Here is a 20,845-nt window from a genome sequence, read left to right on the forward strand (position 1 = left end):
TTATCAGCGAGATATTGGGGACTAGTACAGGACAGTACATCACATGTGGATTCTGCTCTCGTCCCGAGTTGCCTTTAAGGACGTAAAAGAGAATATGGTCGCCTTCTCACATCTGTTGTCGTGAGAGGTTATGCTCTGTTTTGGCTATTACATTTAATAGAGCTGGGAAACAAGTTTGGTATTTTGATACAGAGTGAGAGGCCAAGAGAGGACAGGGCCACAAGTTGCATTCTACACGATGAAGATTTACAGGTGTTAAGAGTCTGTCAAGCAAACAAACAGGTTTTTTACATTTTAGATGACAGAAAGCAGGCATTTGAAAAAGAATGTGCTGACTTTTTATATCCACTGCATATTGAAAACAAGTGTTTTGTTTTTAAATCCTATAGTGGTTCGGCTGTGAGTCCATGGACAGACGTGGGATCTTGATACAGTTGTTTGCAGCCTTCTTATTTTTTTTTTTTCTCTCCCTGTGTATTTAAGTGATTTTACAGTGAAGTTCAAGACATAATGCCAGAAAACCTTATCCACTGATTAACAGATGTCTCTTCACAGTCTGTGGGGGGAAGTTTTTTTTTTCTTTCCCAAGCATAGCTGTCCATCATTTAAAAAAACAACAAAAAAAACCTTACTTACTTTTTGTATTTTCTCAAAGTGAGGGACCCCACATATGATAAAGGGGTGAAATCATCATCCGTGTGCTTGTTCAACTCGAGCGAGTGAGCCTATCCCTTAAACCAGATATCTGTTGTAGTACCAAGACTGACCTGTGAGAGGCAGCATGGTGCCGCAGTGACTGACAAAGAAGAAAGAGAAGAAGATATCATAATACAGTAATAATATGAAGAAAAATAAGATACCTGTTAGCCAATCTGCAATGTTGCAGTTGCAAATTCTTGATTTTTATTGTTCTAAATGACTTTGGGGGACACATTATGCAAACACTTACCACAGTCAGTTGTTCCCTTATTTGTGTTTGACAACACGTGCTTCTGGTCACTTCCTCATTGGCTATCTTTCCCTTTCATGTCACAATGACAAAGTGCGTAACTCAGCTGACCTTGGTGTTGAATTCAGAGCAGACCCGGGAGCAAAAATGACGCACCCCACACCAAGTATTTATTCACATCACTAATTTCTGTAATTTTTAATAATTGGGCCTTTTGGCTGACTTTGATTGGACGTGGCTCAGATGCTCAAGTTGACCGAACTGTATATGACAGGGATGCATTTTCATGTCTTTTATTTATCTAGATATTCAATACTATACAATACATATAGCCTATACATTTTAAATGTTTTGTGTGATTGGGTAAAATAGGGTGTGCAAATAACTGGCACTGTTTTATTTGTTGTGCATTTCTCTTTGGTCCAATATGTGCAAATACGAAAAGGAAACAACCTAAGGACTGCACTACACTCTTAATTTCACAGATGAGATACACAAATTGCCTGGCAAAAGCGATAGAGAAAATGGATGAAACCTTAAGGAACCCCCTCAAAAATAAAAAAAAAACCGAATCGTTCAATCCACCAGATAATCCAAATAGGGATGGTAAATCAATATACTGCATCCTAGTTTTGCATCTGCAATTGTGTAATTACGTGCTTTGCCGTGTGGGCTTGTTTGTCAAGGGACCGACGCACACTGGAAGCCTTCCTTCATTACATTTCACTCCCACACTCTGCTGCACTCCCGGGATACGAGACATTTTGCCTCTGTGGGACGCCACTTTGCTCTCTTTCATCCTCTTCGCTCTGGAAATGAGAATGACTTTCCACCCGCAAGGCGAAAGACATTCCTCAAGGTCATTACAAAAAAAAACAAAAAAAACAACTGCAGTTGCCGAAATGAAATTCCCAAACGTGATGGTGGGAAGATTTGGCTGTAGAGGAGTATTTGCGTAGTTGTTGAATGTTTTTTTTTTTTTTTTTTTAGTCTGTCCAGCTTCCGGTTGAATAAACAGATTTGAGTTTTGATTTTAAACACCACCTGCAACTGTGATGGATTGCTTCTGGGCTGGACTCAGAAGTACAGTACGGGAAAAGAAATTATTGAGGAAGTACACATCACATTTTGATCCCACCAGAATACACATAATACCGAGTAAGGGAGGTCCCTTATTGTGGGGGTGATAATATATTTTCCTGCCTGTTTTTTTTTTTTAATCTGTGCAGTGGCTGGAAACTTAATTTCCTGCTTGTTCAGGACCTACGTCAACTCACAGTAAATGCGGCAATATGGTACTGTCAAGTTGCAGGTCTAAAAGAAAACAGAAAAAACATACTGTATGCAGCTGGGCCCCGAGCGTGGCTGTTGAGATTCAAGTTTTGGAAAACTTTCAAAGATGTAAATCACAACATACAAACCATTTTTGACGTTGTACTGAAATGGAAATGAATTTAAAGTGGAAGTCAAGCTAAAACATTTCTTGACAATAATATATGTGAACTCACTAGTCTAAACATGACATTCTGATTAACATATTTGCGGAATATCCATCTCTGGGGGCGGCCATTTTGCCACTTGTCGACTGAAGATGACATCGATGTTGCTCAGGCAACAACCAATCAAAACACAACTGTTTTCTGATGCTGAGCTGTGATTGGTTGTTGCCTGAAACCGAGCAACACTGATGTCATCTTCGGTCGGCATCAAGTGGCACAATGGCCTCGCACACAGATGGATAAAAATGGCTGGATTTTGCTGCTTAACTCATATTCCATTAACACAATATTATTAACAGAACATATTTAAAAAACAAACAAACAAACAAACAAACAATTGGGTTGACTTCCCCTTTAACTCATTTGCTCCCAATAACGTGTAAATACGTTTTTATGTTCTAAGTGTCCCAAAGACGTATTTATACGTTATTTGTTTTTTTTTGTTTTTTTTTAATGCTAGAGCATACAGAAGGCTTTGATGCAGCCTCTCAACTGCAAAGAACGGTTGCAGAAATGGTAGTTATTACACAAACGGCCAGCAGGTGGCAGCAGAGCAAATGAGATCAACCAGGGCCATGAAGAAAAAAAGCTCAATTACTTACAATTTTGAATAGATTTGTGAAAACTGATGAAACTTAGCTATCTTCTAATGCTAATTGCTGCAAAACGGAAACAGATAGAAACATACTTTTTTTTTCCTGATGAAAGAAGAGACTTTAATCTTTCTTTTGATAGGTTCCATGCTTTTATAGCAATTGTACACAAAATTCTGTGGGCCTTGCAAAATCAGTCAAAATCCAGTAAAACAGCCGGGAGCGAACGGGATTGCGAAATGTGAAAATGGCGGCGAGTGAATGAGTTAAAATAACATTTTTTTAGAAAGCGTTAGTGACAGCTAGATGGTTGCGTGCGTAACACAGCAGACCTTCAACTCCCGAATTTTCAGGTTTTGAAAAGAACAAACAATTATGCATGTGTATAAAACAAACGTGGCTTATTTTTTTTTTTATTATTACTGTTTAGATGCATACTTTACAGTGCAAACCATTCTTTGGCAAACATACAATACAAAAGTCACGATAGGTACTAGTCGAGCCACATTGACCGCTTGTCATGGACAGTGTTGGAAAGGCATGTTCAGACTCGTAAAGCTATGCATTCCATTGACACTTTAAGAGGGGGAAGTCAAGTTACTATCAAGACGACGTTTTCCCAAGACCTCACATTGGAGCTGGGGCCAAATTGTATTTTGCTGTTAATGAGCTCAGGACATACGCATTCAAGATTTAATGTCTAGGAATATTCACCAGAACACTACATTCAGTCAAACGGACTTACATTGGAGCACATCTTAAGACTACATAAAGGACTAAGATGCTAGCGCAGGCAAGGAGCGAAGTGTAAACACAGTTTAATGTGAAAACCCGTCCTGAATGGAACATTCCAGACAGTATTATTTCGGTTTAGTGACAGATGCTTGCTCAGGACGTTACCGCATAAGGAAAACAATGGAGGGGAACACTGCGGCTGCTTTGTCACAAAACAGGAAGACTAAAAACATGATTGACGTTACATAAGTGAGCCAGTGCATTGAATGGCAGTCGTCTATGTATTGTACATGATGCGTACAAGCAGCGGACTCTCGTCTCGTTGCGTGCGAAAAACAGTGCGTAGGGAAATGTGCTTTGATTGTCTGCATCCCAACATTCAGCACCCTTCCCACCCCTCATATGGCTTCCATTACAGCGGAATGAGGGTCAGAGGGTTAAAGAAACCTGCGCTCGCTCTGCTAAAATGACGTAACGCCGCTCGGAACGACGCGCGGCAAAGCTCTCGAAATGCATCAGTACGAAAGAGGACCCGCGAAAGGGGGCGAGACGCTCGTGAAATGAAAACACACGATCAAACATTTCATGTCAATTTTTGCAAAAAAGACGGCACATGTTAGATGCTTGACAACAGAACGCATGCAATCCAGTGCTGCAGGTCCACGGCAGGCAAAAAAAATAAACAAAAACAAGTCAACAGTAATCATTGCAGTCCTTCAATCGTGTGTAGCGTGTGAACTACGATGACAAATAGTGTGGCAGTCGATCTAACAGCACCGCGGATGAAACCCCGCCTCCGACGCGGTTTCAGACTTCTAAACATTCTCGATGTTGCTCACTAACATTTGGCTTTGCAGACTTTGAGGACAACACTGGGACAGACATGACGTCACATGACAGTAATCAGAAAAGGCCGGCAGAGACATTTAGGAGCAGAAATCAGTAGATATCTCTCTCTTTTTTTTTTTTTTTTTTGCATTAAATTTTCATAGGGCTTCACATTATGTTCATTTGGATAATTAAAAAAAACATACATTGTTATAACATGACAAAAAAAGCACCTTTGATTAAAAGACGATCTAACTATAAAACCTCTTTAACCTTATGTAAAACGATCTTCTCAATTGTGACTTAGCGTAAAAAATAGGCAGATATCAAGTGGATATAGGCTGCTTTGCATACAAACGACAATACTTTGAAGGTATTTAGTGATTAATTCTTTCATAAAGGCGGTAAAATAGCACCAGTTTTCGGCATCTCTAACCTGAGAAAACACTGGCCGGCCTCCTCTCCTTCTCAATCGACTTCCCTTTCCTGCGGGCTGATGGCAACCGGCCCTGTGATTTGACGCCAAAAAGGGGAGGGGGGGGGGGGGGGGGCAAGCACAGAAGACCAAATTGTTGCACTGCTGAGGCCTCAGGGAGCAGAGATGAATCCGTTTAGTCCTGGAGGAGGCAGCGATCCAAAAATAACAAAACATGACCCTCTCCCCTGATCCAAAAAAAAAAAAAAAAAAAAAAAAACGAGGCTATTGGAGGCAACTGGTGGCCACCGCCACCTTCAAGAGTCTCCTCCTCTCGGTGGAAGTCTTGAGTGTTTCAGACCACTGGGGTGCGATTGGCGGGAGGTCCTGAGGATTACTCATGGCTGCTGTCTGCTTTTTGCCACTTGGCTACATGCAGACACACGGGGCAGCAGGCGCCTTTTAGCTTGACAGGCTGTTTGCACTGGGCCGGCAGACAAGACTCCACAAAGCAGGTCACTCTGGCGTCCTGCGGGAGCAAAGAAAAAAAAAAAAAGAAAGAAGGGGGAGGGGCAAACGGCTCGGTTACTTGATTCGATTAGGGAGGATTGAAATGCTCCCCCGATGTTACAATTGGGAACTCCAGCCGGCAGCGGAACAATAGGGCGAGCGACCAAACAACTATGACACATTTTGGCTTTTGAGCACTTTGAGAGTAAAACTTCAGCTCTCAAGGCAAATACGGCGGAAGTTGAATGCAACGTGCCTCAAAAGCGGCAACAAAAGCTTGAGCAGGCTTGCGTGGGACGTGAGCAAGTTTTCTGAGACTTCATCTCTCATCTTCAACGCAACTAAGTAGATTGTCGCAAAAAAAAAATTGCAGTTGGCAACTTTACCACCCACTGAGCGAATGAGCGCGTCAGTCTGTCGTGTTCAGTGTTGCCAGTAACAAAGTAATATAACGGCTTACTCGTTTTTTTGTAATGAAATATTATTAGATTGTAAAACTTTGCAATTTTGGGACCACAAGAGAACAGTGACACCATAAATTAAGGAGAAAGCGGTCCATTTGGTACATATAAATTGCTGTAACAATCACCATGAGCAGAATTTCCTGCTTAGCAATAGTAGTCACGCAACTAAAGAAACACATTTAAGTTTTTTTTTTGTTTTTTTTGCACCATATTCTGAAATTTACATGCCTGAGAAGTCATTGTGAGACCATTCACAATCATGGTTTCATCAAATAAAATGTTTTTTTTTTTTTCACTCACTCACTCACTCACTCACTCACTCACTCGTGAATGAGTGAAAAAAAAAAAAAAAAATCAGTGCGTGCTTTCAAATTGCCGCAGGAGTGACGTCACGTCACGCAGCCGACAAATTCGCCCGGCCCCGTTTGCGACACGCCCCGCCCACTGCTCTGCAATTGGCTGGAGGGGTGTAAACACTGTCTTTCCACAGAAACGTCCCGTTGTTTACAAAACAAACACAAAATGGCAAAATACAGGCTGGGGGTTTAGGACAAAATCACCACCAGATATGAACATAAACCCAGATGTGTAGACTGAGAATAAGTTAAAGTGTGTACATCCTGTATTTAAAAAGTGCATTTTCCTGAGTGAAACCGGCAGACCGGGCCTTTAACTATGAGTCTGATGTACTCGTTTATTATTTCCATTTGTTCACTCAATTCACCTGGAGCCGCTGTTCCCATGCAGTGCAGAAAATTACAACTAAATGAACCTGACAAAAGGCAACCATGTGGAGCTTCGCCTTATTGTTTATCTTATGCTGCTTGCCAACAGAAACATACCGCTTACCAAATTCCAGCATTACTTCGAAAAAGCTCTGCAAATGACTGCCGGTTTCCTGTGACATCAAGTCAGGAGGAGCAGTCTTAAAGACCCATTTTTATTTTCATTTTTACAATAATATGTTCTATGCAACCCAACTAGTCTACACATGGCATTTTGAATAATATTGCGTTTGTGAGATATGAATAAAATCCAGCTGTTTTTATCCATCTTGGAGGGGGTAGCCATTTTGTCACTTGCTGTCGACTGAAAATGACATCACAGTTGCGAGCAACTGTGATGTCATTTTCAGTCAAGCGACAATATGTCCGCCCCCTGAGATGGAGAGAAACAAGTGTTTTTTGCTGCTTAATTTATCTTCTACAAACACAATATTAATCAGAATACCTCATTTAGATGAGCGAGGCTGTATAAAACATATTGTAAAGAAAAAAATTGGGGTTGACTTCCTCTTTAAGTAATTTTAGTTTACAGTGGTTATGCCTCCAATACGACAGTAAAGAATATTCCAAATCTTAAAATATTGCCGTAATAGTAAGAAAAACAATTTCATCCTGATGAAATTCACATAATTGACATTTTATATAACATAAAAGGAGAAAAATATTGTTGATTACAGGTGCATTTAAAAGCATTGTGTGGAAAATTAACTAGCATTTCCTAATGAAGAGAAATATAACACTGTTGCTTATGCTAACTCTACAACTATCCATCCATCCATCCCACTTATCCTGTACAGCAGAATGTGCAGCTGATGATTTAGTGGTTCCCTGCGCATATGTTGCACCTACTTTGCATTCACATTGAGTGCACGGGTCGTGTTTCCAGCGTTCGCCGTCAGTCCGCTCGCGCCCGTTGCTGTCAGTGCAGTCAGTCTTGCTCAGACGGGCTTCCAGTCGTTTAATCTTGAAAACATGAAAGGAGAAAGGTGGACTCAACTGTTGTTTCTATGGGCTGAGACAACGACGACGACGATAAACATTCCGTCTCATGCTGATTTATTTCCCTGAGCATATTTTGCTGCATAGCAGGGATAGTAATACTCAAAATGCACAGAAATAAATCTACTTGAAAACCAAAGGGAGAAAAGGAATGGAATGCACCTCCATAAAATGTGATCGTAAACTCATGTATGCTTGCTAAAAGGACCAAAGTACAAAATATGCAACAATCACATGCGTGCCATAAAATGTACTGAACGTCAGACATTCAATCTGCCAAGTAACGCGACACCCAATCTCCAAATTATGAGCAACTATAGGAACGTACCTGTTTGCGTAAGCTTGTGATTGTCTTCTGCATGTCGGCGACAAAGTCCTGGAATTCGCTAACTGGGGGATCAGTGCTTTTTTTGGAGGTCACAGTAACATTCACAAGGTGTTTTCTGGCTTCTTCCACGGGACTGAGAAAAACACAAAAGGCAAACTAAACTAAACGGGCAAGTCATGAATATTGCATGTAAAGACTAAATGGCGCTCAAGTGCTTGCTACAAATGATTGACGGCAACGTGTCACCTGTTTTCCTTGACGCTGTGGGCAGGTCTGCTGTCTTTGTAACTGTGATCAGCTGACCTGCGCCCTCTAAAGTGGTAGGACAGCGCGTTGAACTGACCTTTGGTTCTGCAGTCTGGACAACAACAAAACGATACGCCTCAGTGTTCTTTTTTGTTATTGAGTGAGCCTTTTTATGTCGTCGGTATGACTCCAAAGGAACCCGTGGGTGATTAGTAGGGGTGTGAATTGCCTAGTACCTGACGATTCGATTCGTATCACGATTCACAGGTCACGATTCGATTCGATACCGATTAATCCCGATACGAATGGTCACGATTAGATACCGATTAATCCCGATCCGAATTTATAAGTCGATTGTTGCGATTTTTTTCCATTCAAATTTAGAAAATACTATCAGTAAATTTGTACATGTACACTGTAAGATTTGTATGAATATATTTATCTAAAACTTGAGGCTTATAACCGTGAGCCACTGTACACAAACAGTTTGCAATCTGTTTCACATTTGAACAGCATTAAAATAAAAATATTAAGGCTTAATGTGCCGTTCATATAACATTCTTCCATGCTTAAGGTGTGAATCCTAAAAAAAAAAAAAAAAAAAAAAAAAAAAAAAAAAAAAATCGATTCTGCCGATTATTGAATCGATTCGAGAATCGCGCGATGTAGTATCGCGATATATCGCCGAATCGATTTTTTTTTTAACACCCCTAGTGATTAGGACCCTCACCTTCGCAGCAGTCCTGCCACATGCGCAGGTCGATCTGCGGGACGTTGTCGCAGCTGCCGTAGCCGTGCGGCAACTCTGCCACCCGGAAGACGTCTCGCTGCACACGCGTGATGTTATCTCCGTTGTCACACAGCACCCGGGAAAGAGACGCCTGCTTCAGCTGAGTCAGTTGGGCAGGCGTGAACGCTCCGGGGTTTTCATACCAGAACCTGCACATGACAAGAAGTGGGCAAGAATTTGCCAGATTCAAAAGTCACAAGCTTAAGGCCTGGTTCTACCAAGCGGTTCGGTAGATTCTGGATTGGTCGCACAAGTATATTACAGTAGCTTGTAGGTATGGGCATAGTAATTGACTAATTTGTTCATTAACTCATTCACTCCCAGTCATTTTCACTGAAGCTCCCTTCGCTCACGGCTGTTTTACTGGATTTTGACTGATTTTGCAAAGCCTGCAGAATATTGTGTTCTGTTGCTATAAAACATGGAACCTATCGAAAGAAAGATTAGAGTCCGTTCTTTCATCAGAAAAAAAAAGAAAAAAAAAGTACATTTCTGTGTTTCCATTTTGCAGCAATTAGCATTAGAATATAGCTAAGTTTAATCATTATTCATAAATCTGTTTAGAATTGTGGGGAAATCAGCTTGTTTTCAACCTGGCATTGGTTGATCTCTTATACTCTGCTGCCAACTGCTGGCTGTTTTTGTAATTACTACCATTGCTTCACCCGTTATTTGCAGTTGAGAGACTACATCAAAGCCTTTTGTATGCTCTAGCATAAAAAAACAAAACAAAAAACCCCCCCCATAAAACACGTATACATACGTCTTTGGGACACAAACATTTTAAATATAAAGTATTTATGTGTTTTTGGGAGCAAATGAGTAAAGAATATGGGCAATAGAGTGGAATTAATTGACTGACTCCTCCAGTCTATGGGGAGAGATTTGTCTCAAAAATATTTACACAAATAAAATTGGGATTTTCCTATTTTTCAGATCCGCAAACATTTTCTTGATTTCACGTTTTTCAGATCCACAAATATAGCAATTTGCACATCTTTTTTTATTTTATTTTATGTGTACATCTACCGTGCCTAATGCTTGCGAGTTGTCGAATGTGCGTTTGAGGATCGTCGCGCATGCACATTTATTTTTGAGACAAACGTCACGCTCTTTTGAGATTTTCACACACACAAGTCTTCAGATATTCACATGTGTTCCTCTAAAACATGTTACAAAAATATGATTCGGGCATGTAATTAGTCGTCCTCAATCCCTACAGAAAGATTATCCTGGGCGGAAATGTGTCCGTCCGTCCCCGACCACCGGGCTTCGCAAGTTTTCTGGAGGAAACCCTGATGTGTTTAATAAACAAAAAAAAGTACGATCATCTTTGAAATATGATGAGGTTGTCACATGCACAACCACTAACGACAGACGGAGTTGAGTTGGCGTCACTCCCAATGTCACTCCTAGATTATTTTGTAATCAAAAACATTCCTAAATGTTGAGTTAGCCGATTTTATAGAAACCGCAACAGTCTCTTCTCTCATTTGGTACATTCAATGTAAAAATAATCATAGCACACAATATTCTGTGAGTCTTGAAAAAAATCTGTCAGAATATTGATTGGCCCTCTAGTGCCAGCACTGAATGAGTTAAAGTACGAATAAAGAAATCCAGTTTGGTTAACGGTACCTGTCTCCATCCCGCAGACGTTTGAACTGAGAAGCCAGCAGACACATGAGGGTGGGCCCGAGCCTGCTGCCAGGAACCAAGTCTTCAGCCATCAGCGCAGGGAACAAATCAATGTTCAGAGGAGTGCCATAAAGCCTATCACAAAGCAAAGCAGATATTGTTTTGGTGACTCAAGTCAAAGTATTTGCTTCCAGTTCCTCATTCAAAATTGAGCGAGAGCCGTAAATTCACCTCCGTAGCTTCTCCCTGACATCCGGATTCTTAATCTCGTTCCTCAAATCGTCGAAGGTCCGAGCCGACGTCAGATTGCAATAGGTCCGATAATCATTATACGGCGGTATGCCGTGATCTCGCCCTCGCTGTATGTTCATGGCCGCCAGGTCCAAGGCCACAGCGTGGACCATAGAAAACAACCTCTCGGTCAGCTCCGTATTGAGGAGCTGCGAGGGGACGCGCATTTTGCCCGCCGCGCCAAAGAGCCCGCGGAGCAGCGGGTCAATGCCGCCCTCGTTCACGATGCGAAAGGGCGAGAAGAAGGCCCGATGCAGGGAGATGTGACCCTGGGGGATGGGCTGGAAGTCCTCATCTAACCTGTAGAGTATCGGGTTAATGAGGGTGTGCCCGAAGCGGAACGCCGCAGTGGCGAAAGCATTGAGGATGCCCGCGTTAATATTGGGGTCATAACCTGTGTACGGCCCCATCATCTTCATGCCTGCCTCGCCTAGGATCTAAAAACACAAACGAGTTACCATCATCCGTAGCACTGGTACCGGCTGTTGCCTTTCTCTTGTCAAATGGACGGAACACGACTAGGGCCAGTGAAGAAGAAGAAAAAAAAAAAAAGGTTGGCAGGATTCTGACTTCATTCTCAGAATTCTGGTTTTAAAGTGAGAATTATAGCACTAATAAAGTCAGAATTCTGACTTTATTTGTGCTAATAGAGAACTCTGACTTTAGAAGAATTCTGACTTTAAAGTGAGAATTTGACTTTAAAGTCAGAATTCTGACTTTAGAAGAATTAGAATAATCTCGGCAGAGGCAGAAGAATTCTTCTAAAGTCAGAATTCTGACTTTATTCATGTTAATAGAGAATTCTGTCTTTAGAAGAATTTACTTTAAAGTGAGAATTTGACTTTAATTCTGACTTTAAAATGGGAATTCGACTTTATTATCAGAATTCTGACTTTAAAGTGAGAATAATTGTAGCACTAATAAAGTCAGAATTCTCACTTTAAAGTTCTCATAATTCTGAGATTAAAGTGAGATTATTGACTTTAAAGTGAGAATATTGAGAATGAAGTCAGAGTCCTGCCAACCTTTTTTTCTTTCTTTCTCCTCTTCACTGGCCCTAATCCTCCTCCGTCCAAATGAGACGAATGGAGCGACAAACGAACGAATCTTTACCTTTGGCAGCCAGTGACTATACGTGATGTGTTGCATCTGGGCCCCCACTATCTTCCTGGCCTCATGGTAGATGGTGTCCCCATCCCAGTGCGGGTTCAGCCCGAGTAACTCTGTGGCCACCCTGTTGTGCTCCCTGAACCACACGGTGTGCATGGCGGTCAGTCCCAGTTGCTCGTTGGCGCGGTGGTCTCCTGCCAAGAAGCAGGGAATCGGACTCTCATTCTCATCCCTCATGCACTCGGTGGGCGGTCCCGCGGCGAAAGGCAGCAGAGGCTTCCCGGTACGCTGGATGATTCCCTGCCGCAGCAAACCCCGCTGGCTGGCCAAATCGCGGATCTCCTCCGACTCATGCCGGGAGCTCCCGTAGACGTTTGAGGCGTCCACGTACGCCGTCAGCTGGTTCATTTGCTCTCGCGGGTACACGCTGTTCATGAGCAGCGACGTCATCCCGCTGCCGCACACGGGGCTGGAGCGCACGAAGAACATGCAGCGGGCGCCGCTCCTCAGCTGCCGTTGATCGTTGGGAGGGAACTGGATGGGGAAGCACGGCGGGTCGTTGGTGCACGCCTGCGTGCACAGCTGCCCGTCCGAGAAGCGCGACTGGCTGAGGGCCGCCACCGTCGAGTCCAAGTCGTGGTCGAGGAACTGACCCCACTGCATCAGCATGTGGCTGTAGCGATCGTCCGGAGTGATGGACTCCGTCCCGATCATCGTGGTGGACACCAATCTGGGCAGGGGCAGCCGGTAGCTGTTGCGCGCCTGCTCGGTGGCCCCCCTCGGGAGATTGAAGCCGTTATCGTAGACGGATTTCAGGAGTCGTTCGAAAGGGGTCAGCGAGGCGCCCCACATGGCGTGCTGCAGGTTGTTGCAGGTGCCGTCGTGGGAGCGGTACTTCTGGTGGAAGCAAATGTCGGAACAGTTGTTGGTGCGGCGGTGGGCCGTGCAGCCCGACAGGTTGGCGATCACGTCCAGGAAGTGCGGGGACACCAGGTCGTTGTAGCGAAACTCTGTAGAACAAAATAGCTGTCGATTAATTTGATCAATCGATGAATCTTGACAGTTCTAGTTATAGTATGAAGGGATTATAATAATAATAACAGTCACAAGTCGATTATTGAGCGCACCAAATTCCCAAATTCATGCTCAGCGGGGCATGTCATCATGAATCATATGACTCGTATGGACCTCGTTGAACTATTGAGAGTGACTAACTGAACCCCTGGGGTACGATTGAACCCATGGCTGACGAAACATTACGCGTCTGCTGGGTCATTCTGTCATTTCATCAAATTTCGGAAAATCTTCCCACGTGACCATTACAGAATTTCTTGAAACAAATCTCGTACGAAGATACACCTGTTGATAGGAAAAATCCAAAACATAAGGTTTCTATTGTCAATAGTTTTCTCATGAAAAATCATTGAATGAAGCGTAGTTTCGACAGTTGTTGGCATTATACTCTGAAAAGCTATTTTTACACAGCAATAACTGGAAAACTGTCTCACATGTAGCCTTCAAATTTTCTACAGTGTATATCTATTCCTAACTCATTCACTGCCTTTGACAAGTATACTTGTCAATTGTATTTTTTAGAGCGGTGCTAAATGGGGCCGAATCTGATTATGCTCCACTGTAAATATCAAACTTGGAAACTACTTTACTGATGCCCAACCACCGGTAGATGACATCATTGCCCCATTTTATAGGAAATAAACACAGTTTCAGAGTCCATGGGGGAAATGGCTGTATTTTGGCAAACCTACATTTTTCTGCTGTCAATTATAAAAGAACGGGACGGGACAAAAAGTAGGGAGTCTATTCTGTTATTTGGTAGATTCGGTTTATATATAATTATTGAATGTAATATCACGTGAGTATTGGAAATGTAAAAATTTTCTATAATGACTGGCAGTGAATGAGCTAATAGCCTCCAGACATGGAATGTCCGCGCTGTAGCTCAAGTTTAACCTAATATGGTATGTTCTTAAACTTCCCCTAATATTTGGCTTGTCAAAATGACATGGCAAATTTAAAGAGTAGTCAGATAAGACTTCTATCACATCTGCCTCCATCTCTGGCGTCAGCTGAACTATTTTCCAAAAATATCTTTTCACTCGGATGATTAGTTTCAGATATTGTGGCGCAAAATGGAATTAAACAAATCTTCGCCCAATTTCAGAGGCATATTCCAAAACAACAGACAACAGGCGTCAGGTTCAATCCTATTTGTAAAAAAGATAAAATGCTTTGTGAAAATCATATCTAAAAATCGGAAGGGTGTTTAACCTCATTTTGACACAGTGATTTTGATAATAGCCTGAATTTGGTGTTTTGTTTTGTTTTTTTGTGGCTGCATTTGGCACTGCATGTTCAAGCCTACAAGTGAACCTCACAGCTAAGACTTCAATTTGTTCAGAATCGAATTGTTGTGCTCCCTGGCCAATTGAGAAGCTTCTCATTGCATCAGCTGAGGTGAAATAATTTGCCGCCAGCTAGTTTTCCAGGAAAACACATCTTGGACGTGTACTGTACATTCATTGGACCTTCACAAAGTTTGTCTGCAACCAATCGGCGGCAGTTTTGAAGTGCCTAAGACCACACATGCTTTTTGTATGAAAAAAAAAAAAAAAAAAAAAAAAAATCTCTTCTCTTTCAAGACACTATACACAATATGACACAATATAAACTATGTTTTCTCAGCAGTGACTGATGGTTGAGCATGCTATGTTTTTTATTTTAATAGGCCACTCAATAGCAAGTCTCTCATTACATCCTCCGGCCTTGTTTAAGAGAAGACAATGTTTTGATTCATAGCTCATCCACAGGCAAATGTTGCTCTCATTAACATTGGCAGTTGTGTTTTTTTTTTTGATTGAATTCGTGGGAGATTTGCGAGATGGGCACATTGGGACGTGCGTGCGTGCGTGGGATGTTCTAAATATTTCATAAGGAAGCATCAGATTGGCCAACCCTCGTTAATGACGTGAACCGAAGCAGCAGGAATGCGCGAGCATACGGAATTGAAGTGTACTTCCAATATTATTTCCAGAATGTTTGCGGGGTTTTGAATCCTGCTGTGGGTCCGTTAGCTGACATGTTTTTCATTTAAGTTTGTGTGTTTTCTTTAAACTGAAGACTCTAAATAGGTTTAGATGTGATTGCTCGTCTATCCATGCAGCCTGTGTCAGTCCTGTCATTGATAATTAAGCAGTTGAGGGTATAACCCGCTTAACAACCTAAAATCAGCCGGGATAGGCCACAGCTTCCCAGTAAAGTAGGATAAGGAGTTGAATAGCTCAATAACGAAATATGAATAACCGACTTAGAATGACCAGTTTTTTTACTGACGCACTAACCAGCCTCACCAGTGCCGTTGGTGTCGACCATGAGGCCCTGGTTGACGTGGTTCTGGATGAGAAGCAGAGTTTGCTCGAAGATCTCGCCGGCACGAGCCTGCTCCACTGTGTAAGGGTCACGTGGATAACGGAAAAGTGCGAGCAGCTCTCCTGGGGTGCGAGGCTGACTAGAGGGAAGAAGGCAGAAGTCAATGAAGAAAAAAGTACGCAACCAAATCTTTCACATGCTTTTTTTTTTTTTTTCCTAAATTAGGTTCAGAGTAAATATCTGTACATGCTCGTGTATATCACAAAGCTAATAAATGACTTACAAAGTTGGGCATGAGGGTGTGAATATATACACCGAGCAATACAGGACTGTCTCAGAAAATTAGAATATTGTGATAGTTGTTTATTTTCTGTAATGCAATTAAAAAAAACAAAAATGTCATACATTCTGGATTCAGTACAAATCAACTGAAATATTGCAAGCTTTTTATTATTTTAATATTGCCGATAATGGCTTACAGCTTAAGAAAAAAACTCAAGCATCCTATCTCAAAATATTAGAATATTTCCTCAGACCAAGTAAAAAAAACAACAACAAAAAAACAATATTAAAACAATAAAAGGCTTGCAATATTTTAGTTGATTTGTAATGGATCCAGAATGTATGGCATTTTTGCTTATTTAATAAAGGATTCTATCACAATATTCTAATTTTCTGACACAGTCCTGTAAAGCAAACACAATTCCTCTTACTCAGTAAGCACAGTGATGTCATAGTTTGGATTGAATCCAAATCAAACTTCATTTGACACACATTTGGCAGTCACCTTGGAATATACACTTTTATTGTATGCCTGATGATTTAGCAATATATATACACACACCATATAATGCACATCTAACAAGCAGTAATGAAAAGTCTCCAAGGTCATTCTTATGCGTGTATTGAATCATTCTTGGAGAAGCAGCAACAGTCGACGTTTCGAATTACCACAACAATAGAAAATCTACACAGACAAAATCTGTGAAAAGTTTGCTTACAACAATAAACTGGTCAATATTCATCTTTGGTCTGAATTCATGCTTACAACTTGACATATATACTCCTCATAGTAGAGCTTTTTTGACTTTCATTTTGAAATGCAGCCTAAAATTAGAGTTCTGTTAACCGGTATCTGTTGGACATTTTAAAGCAACACAATCAGTGTACTTTGCTGTCACAGTAATACGTGTACTGGTTGTGTATATTATTGTTTTTCCTGTTTGTTTTTTTTAGTTGATCTGGTTGATCTTTGCCAGCAGCCTGTGATTACCATTGAAGACTAAGGCTGGAAATCCCCAAGTCTGCTTTTTGGGTTAGTGGTTTAAGTTGTGTGCATTTCTGTCCTTTGTTTACGTGTTTGTTCATGTTCGACGCATCGCGCATGCACGCGTAAGCCGAGTGCGACGCCGTGTGCGCGTGCCAAGATCAACACAACTGCTGACCACATTTTTAAACAGGATGGAAACACTTATGAGCGACGTAGAACCTGCCAACAGTCAACTAAGATCACGTCGTCTTTATCTTCTCCACAATTAATAACTCTGGCCAGATGAGAAAATTCGGATTAAAACTGATTAAAACTCACGGCATCTCTGAAGAAGTCTGTAGGAAGCTACTTCAAACCAAAATATTGCAGTACAAATGTAGGAGATGTAACTTATTGACTCAGATGTTGTAAGGCAACAATTCATTTAATTTGGGCCACACGAGTATGAATTTTTAAAGGTTCTATTTACGTCAGAAGCTCGGGTTACGAATGTCCAATTACGAGCAATCGAAGCTACTTCACTTAAGGATCTGCGGAAACCCTGTACAATCGCAATAATAAGTGAATTGGCAAAGTAATTTCTGATGCAATCCCAAAAATGTGTAAAAAGGTTTTTAAATATTTTGTCCTTCCCTCCCAAAAACGTGTCTACACTTTTTTTTTTTTTTTTTTTTTATGCAAGAGAATATAGAAGGCTTTGATGCAGTTTCTGACATGCAGAGGTGGCTTAAAGCAATGATAGTTATATAAAACAAACAACCGGCAGGTGGCAGCAGAGTATAAGAGATCAGCCGGTTCCATGTTGCAACAAGCTCTTTTTGCCGGTGTTTTCACCAGGAATGTGAATATCGCCGAAACTTAGCTATATTCTAATGCTAATTACTGCAAAACGGAAACAGATACAAATATACTTTTTTTTTCCCCCTCATGAAATAAGAGACTCTAATCTTTCTTTTGGTCGGTTCCATGTATTATAGCAATAGAACACAATATATTATTATGTGATTGTAATATATTATTCTGTAATATTGTAATAATATTCTGTGGGCCTTGCAAAATCAGTCAAAATCCAGTAAAAGGGTGAAAATGGCTGGGAGTGAATTCATTAAATGTGCAGATGTACCTAATGTTGTGGCCAATAATTGTGCATGAGTCTTTCACAGCTTACCCATCAAAGAGACGTCTCCTTGTCGACTCAATCGCGCTGTCCACATTGCGGATGGCCTGCTCGATGGACGAGCTCACAAAGGTGTCGCCCTCTCTGCTCACCGCTGGAACTGTTGTTGCAAGACAAGAAGACAGACACATTGTTGATGACAATGCAGGGTTGGAGTTAGGCAGACTTTGATGCAAAACGGCCAAATACTACATGTAACTTGACAACGTCGTCCCCACAAATACTTCAAAACGCGCAGACATGCTGTCAGACAGGTAGTTTCGGAATGACTTGATTGTGATCACTTTTCACTCTCATTTATTTATTATGTTTGATCTCTTGAGCTGCTTGCCTTGGCTTGGGACTTTGGTAATGCGAGAAGAGCATTATCAGTCATATTAATAAAGTAACGAATAAAAAACTGGCTCCGTAAAAGAGAGGGAAATTTATTTATTTTTTTCCTCTCCACAAAAGTGCAGAATTCCATTTCTTAGTTGAATTTGATAAATCGAAATGATACTGCATAAGCATAAGCATGTAACAACTTTGCCTGGAACATAACCCTTATTTGAATTGGCTCGTATGAGCATATTACAGATGGCTTCATATCAGCCTCAACATTACGGGTTCAACAAATGATTTTATTTGCTTGGCCATACTTTGAGATGTAATCAAGTTTATCATCCTTCAGGGCTCAAAACTTTTGAACTCAATATTTCTTGCGGAATCCTTTATCTTAATCTTTATCTTATCCTTTATTTATGTACTCTAAGTGTAATACTGGAAACTTAAAAAAAATAAATAATAAAATTAAGAAAAATGTTTCTCGCTGCATTACAGCATTATTCTAAGAAACAACATTTTCCCTCAGACATCTTTTTGTACTGAATCACTTTTTTTTTCTCCATTATGACCCAAATTCTCCTTCACATATATCAGATAACAATAATAATGACAATTGACATTAACAATAATGTAGCATGTGTATTTTTGTTTTTACATTATTATTATTTATTTATTTTTTTTATTGAAATTGTCACTGTATTAAAATGTATTATTTTTTTCCAAAATAAAACCTCTCAAAAAAACAGCTCAAAGATGCATTTGTGGACGCGTATTTTAGAGAGTCCAACAAAAGCAGAGCACTTTTAAACAGTTTATAATACATCAGCGGCGTGCTGAGATATCTCAGCAGAAAGAGAAACGCTGACGGCAATCTGATATCACTGCATTAGATTGGGACTAAACCGTTAACGCTTGGGCGTCGCCCTCTGTGGACATGACAGTAATAAGCACTGCCTGACAGAGAGGGGAAAAAAATAATAATAAAAAATCCTGCTTCAGTTTGAATTGTGAATTGTGTAAAACAGCATCTTTCATCTGAATGAAAAATATTACAGTACAGTATTTACATTTGATCTTTATTTCCATCCTAAAGTGATGTAATGAAGAAAATAGAACCCGTTTCCTCTTACCTGTGACAGTTAGCACCATGCTCGCCACCTCATAGCCAATAGGATTGCGGGCGATGCACTCGTAGCGGCCAGCGTCAGCCGTGCCCACGTCCTTTACCTCTAAATACCCATCAGGGCTGATGTGGAATTTTCCGCTCTCTGTCACCTGCACACCATCCTGACAGATACATTTGGGGAGGTCAGACATAAGATCTTGAGCGTTCACCTGTCCAAGTTATTTTGTTTGTAAAAAGAATGCCTTGCCTTTTACATGTAACGTGTAGACCAGGGGTGTCCAAACTACGGCCCGGGGGCCATTTGCGGCCCGCCGTCCATTTTTCAGTGGCCCGCGACATATGCTAAAAAATGGCATTTGGCTCAGTTCAAATAAATTAATAAAAACAAAAATGTTTGGAGATGGTGTCAAAAAACACAGGTGCTATTAAAGGTGATTTTCGTTAACGAAAACTAACAAAATAAACTAAAATAAAAAAAAAACAATTTTGTCAACGAAATAAAAAAAAAATGAAAATGCTTTTAAAAAAATGAAAACTAACAAACTACATTTTATGCTTACAAAACTAACTAAAACTAACTATAATTACAGCAAACGTCCTTCGTTTTAGTCTTTGTTAATTAATTTAATGCATGAGCCTTAGGGGATGATTTCAAATGTGGTTTTTAGTAGATTTATTTTGATATAAACCGGAATAATGACGTTTGAAAGTTCAAAATGAAATAAAAACTAAAATGAAAAATGCCAAAACTCAAACAACCCTGCTGCCATATTACAAATAAATTGGTTTATGTACTGTAGCATTTTTCTAAATATGCAAAAGCACAAATCAATTATTTGTACAATTTTTAAGACTAAACACAATTTCTATTCATAACATTATGTGGCCCTTGCGTCCTTCGGATTTTCTGTATGTGGCCCTCAAATGAAACAGTTTGGACACCCCTGATGTAGCCAACAAATGACCAATGCTGACCAATGTAGCATTCAAATCAAGCTACCCTGACGAACTAATATCACAAATCCTTGAAGATGAACACGGTTTTGACCTCCTGACCCTTGCAAGCGACAAGGTCACTCAGAAAAATGTCGTCTTAGCATCTAACCTTGTTCCAGGTAAGGACGGGTTGCGGCTGGCCCTGAGCGCTGCAGGAAATCTGAACGTCCTGGCCAGACTCCACCGTCGCGTCCCTTGGAGCATTTGTGAAAACGGGCGTTACTGAAAAGGAGTTCAAACAAACGTGCGCATGTGTTAATCATTATACGTCAGTACGGTACAATACATGTAAAAGTGCATTTTGAAATCAATCAGGAATTTATTTCATTTATTTATAAGCTACATTAACATGCGTTACACTTTTCGGTCAAATTGTAGTCACAAG

The 20,845-nt window shown here is 40.8% G+C and overlaps 1 protein-coding gene across 2 annotated transcripts in view; it reads right to left on the minus strand.

The window, feature by feature from the left end:
• Nucleotides 1–3,420: 3,420 nt before the first annotated feature.
• pxdn (peroxidasin) overlaps nucleotides 3,421–20,845 on the minus strand; it is a 45,465-nt gene continuing 28,040 nt past the window's right edge. For both annotated transcript variants that reach the window (XM_077539194.1, XM_077539193.1), the window contains 12 exons: nucleotides 20,570–20,682; nucleotides 19,469–19,625; nucleotides 18,006–18,114; nucleotides 15,549–15,706; nucleotides 12,184–13,190; nucleotides 11,011–11,507; nucleotides 10,780–10,914; nucleotides 9,082–9,290; nucleotides 8,352–8,463; nucleotides 8,106–8,238; nucleotides 7,628–7,741; nucleotides 3,421–5,548 (listed from right to left, as the gene is read on the minus strand). In XM_077539194.1, coding sequence (XP_077395320.1) covers nucleotides 5,414–5,548; nucleotides 7,628–7,741; nucleotides 8,106–8,238; nucleotides 8,352–8,463; nucleotides 9,082–9,290; nucleotides 10,780–10,914; nucleotides 11,011–11,507; nucleotides 12,184–13,190; nucleotides 15,549–15,706; nucleotides 18,006–18,114; nucleotides 19,469–19,625; nucleotides 20,570–20,682 — 2,879 coding nt within the window. In that variant the 3' untranslated portion in view covers nucleotides 3,421–5,413. The remainder of the gene's footprint in view (nucleotides 5,549–7,627; nucleotides 7,742–8,105; nucleotides 8,239–8,351; nucleotides 8,464–9,081; nucleotides 9,291–10,779; nucleotides 10,915–11,010; nucleotides 11,508–12,183; nucleotides 13,191–15,548; nucleotides 15,707–18,005; nucleotides 18,115–19,468; nucleotides 19,626–20,569; nucleotides 20,683–20,845) is intronic.

This window comes from Festucalex cinctus, chromosome 12, assembly GCF_051991245.1.
Source record: "Festucalex cinctus isolate MCC-2025b chromosome 12, RoL_Fcin_1.0, whole genome shotgun sequence".
Lineage (NCBI taxonomy): Eukaryota > Metazoa > Chordata > Actinopteri > Syngnathiformes > Syngnathidae > Festucalex > Festucalex cinctus.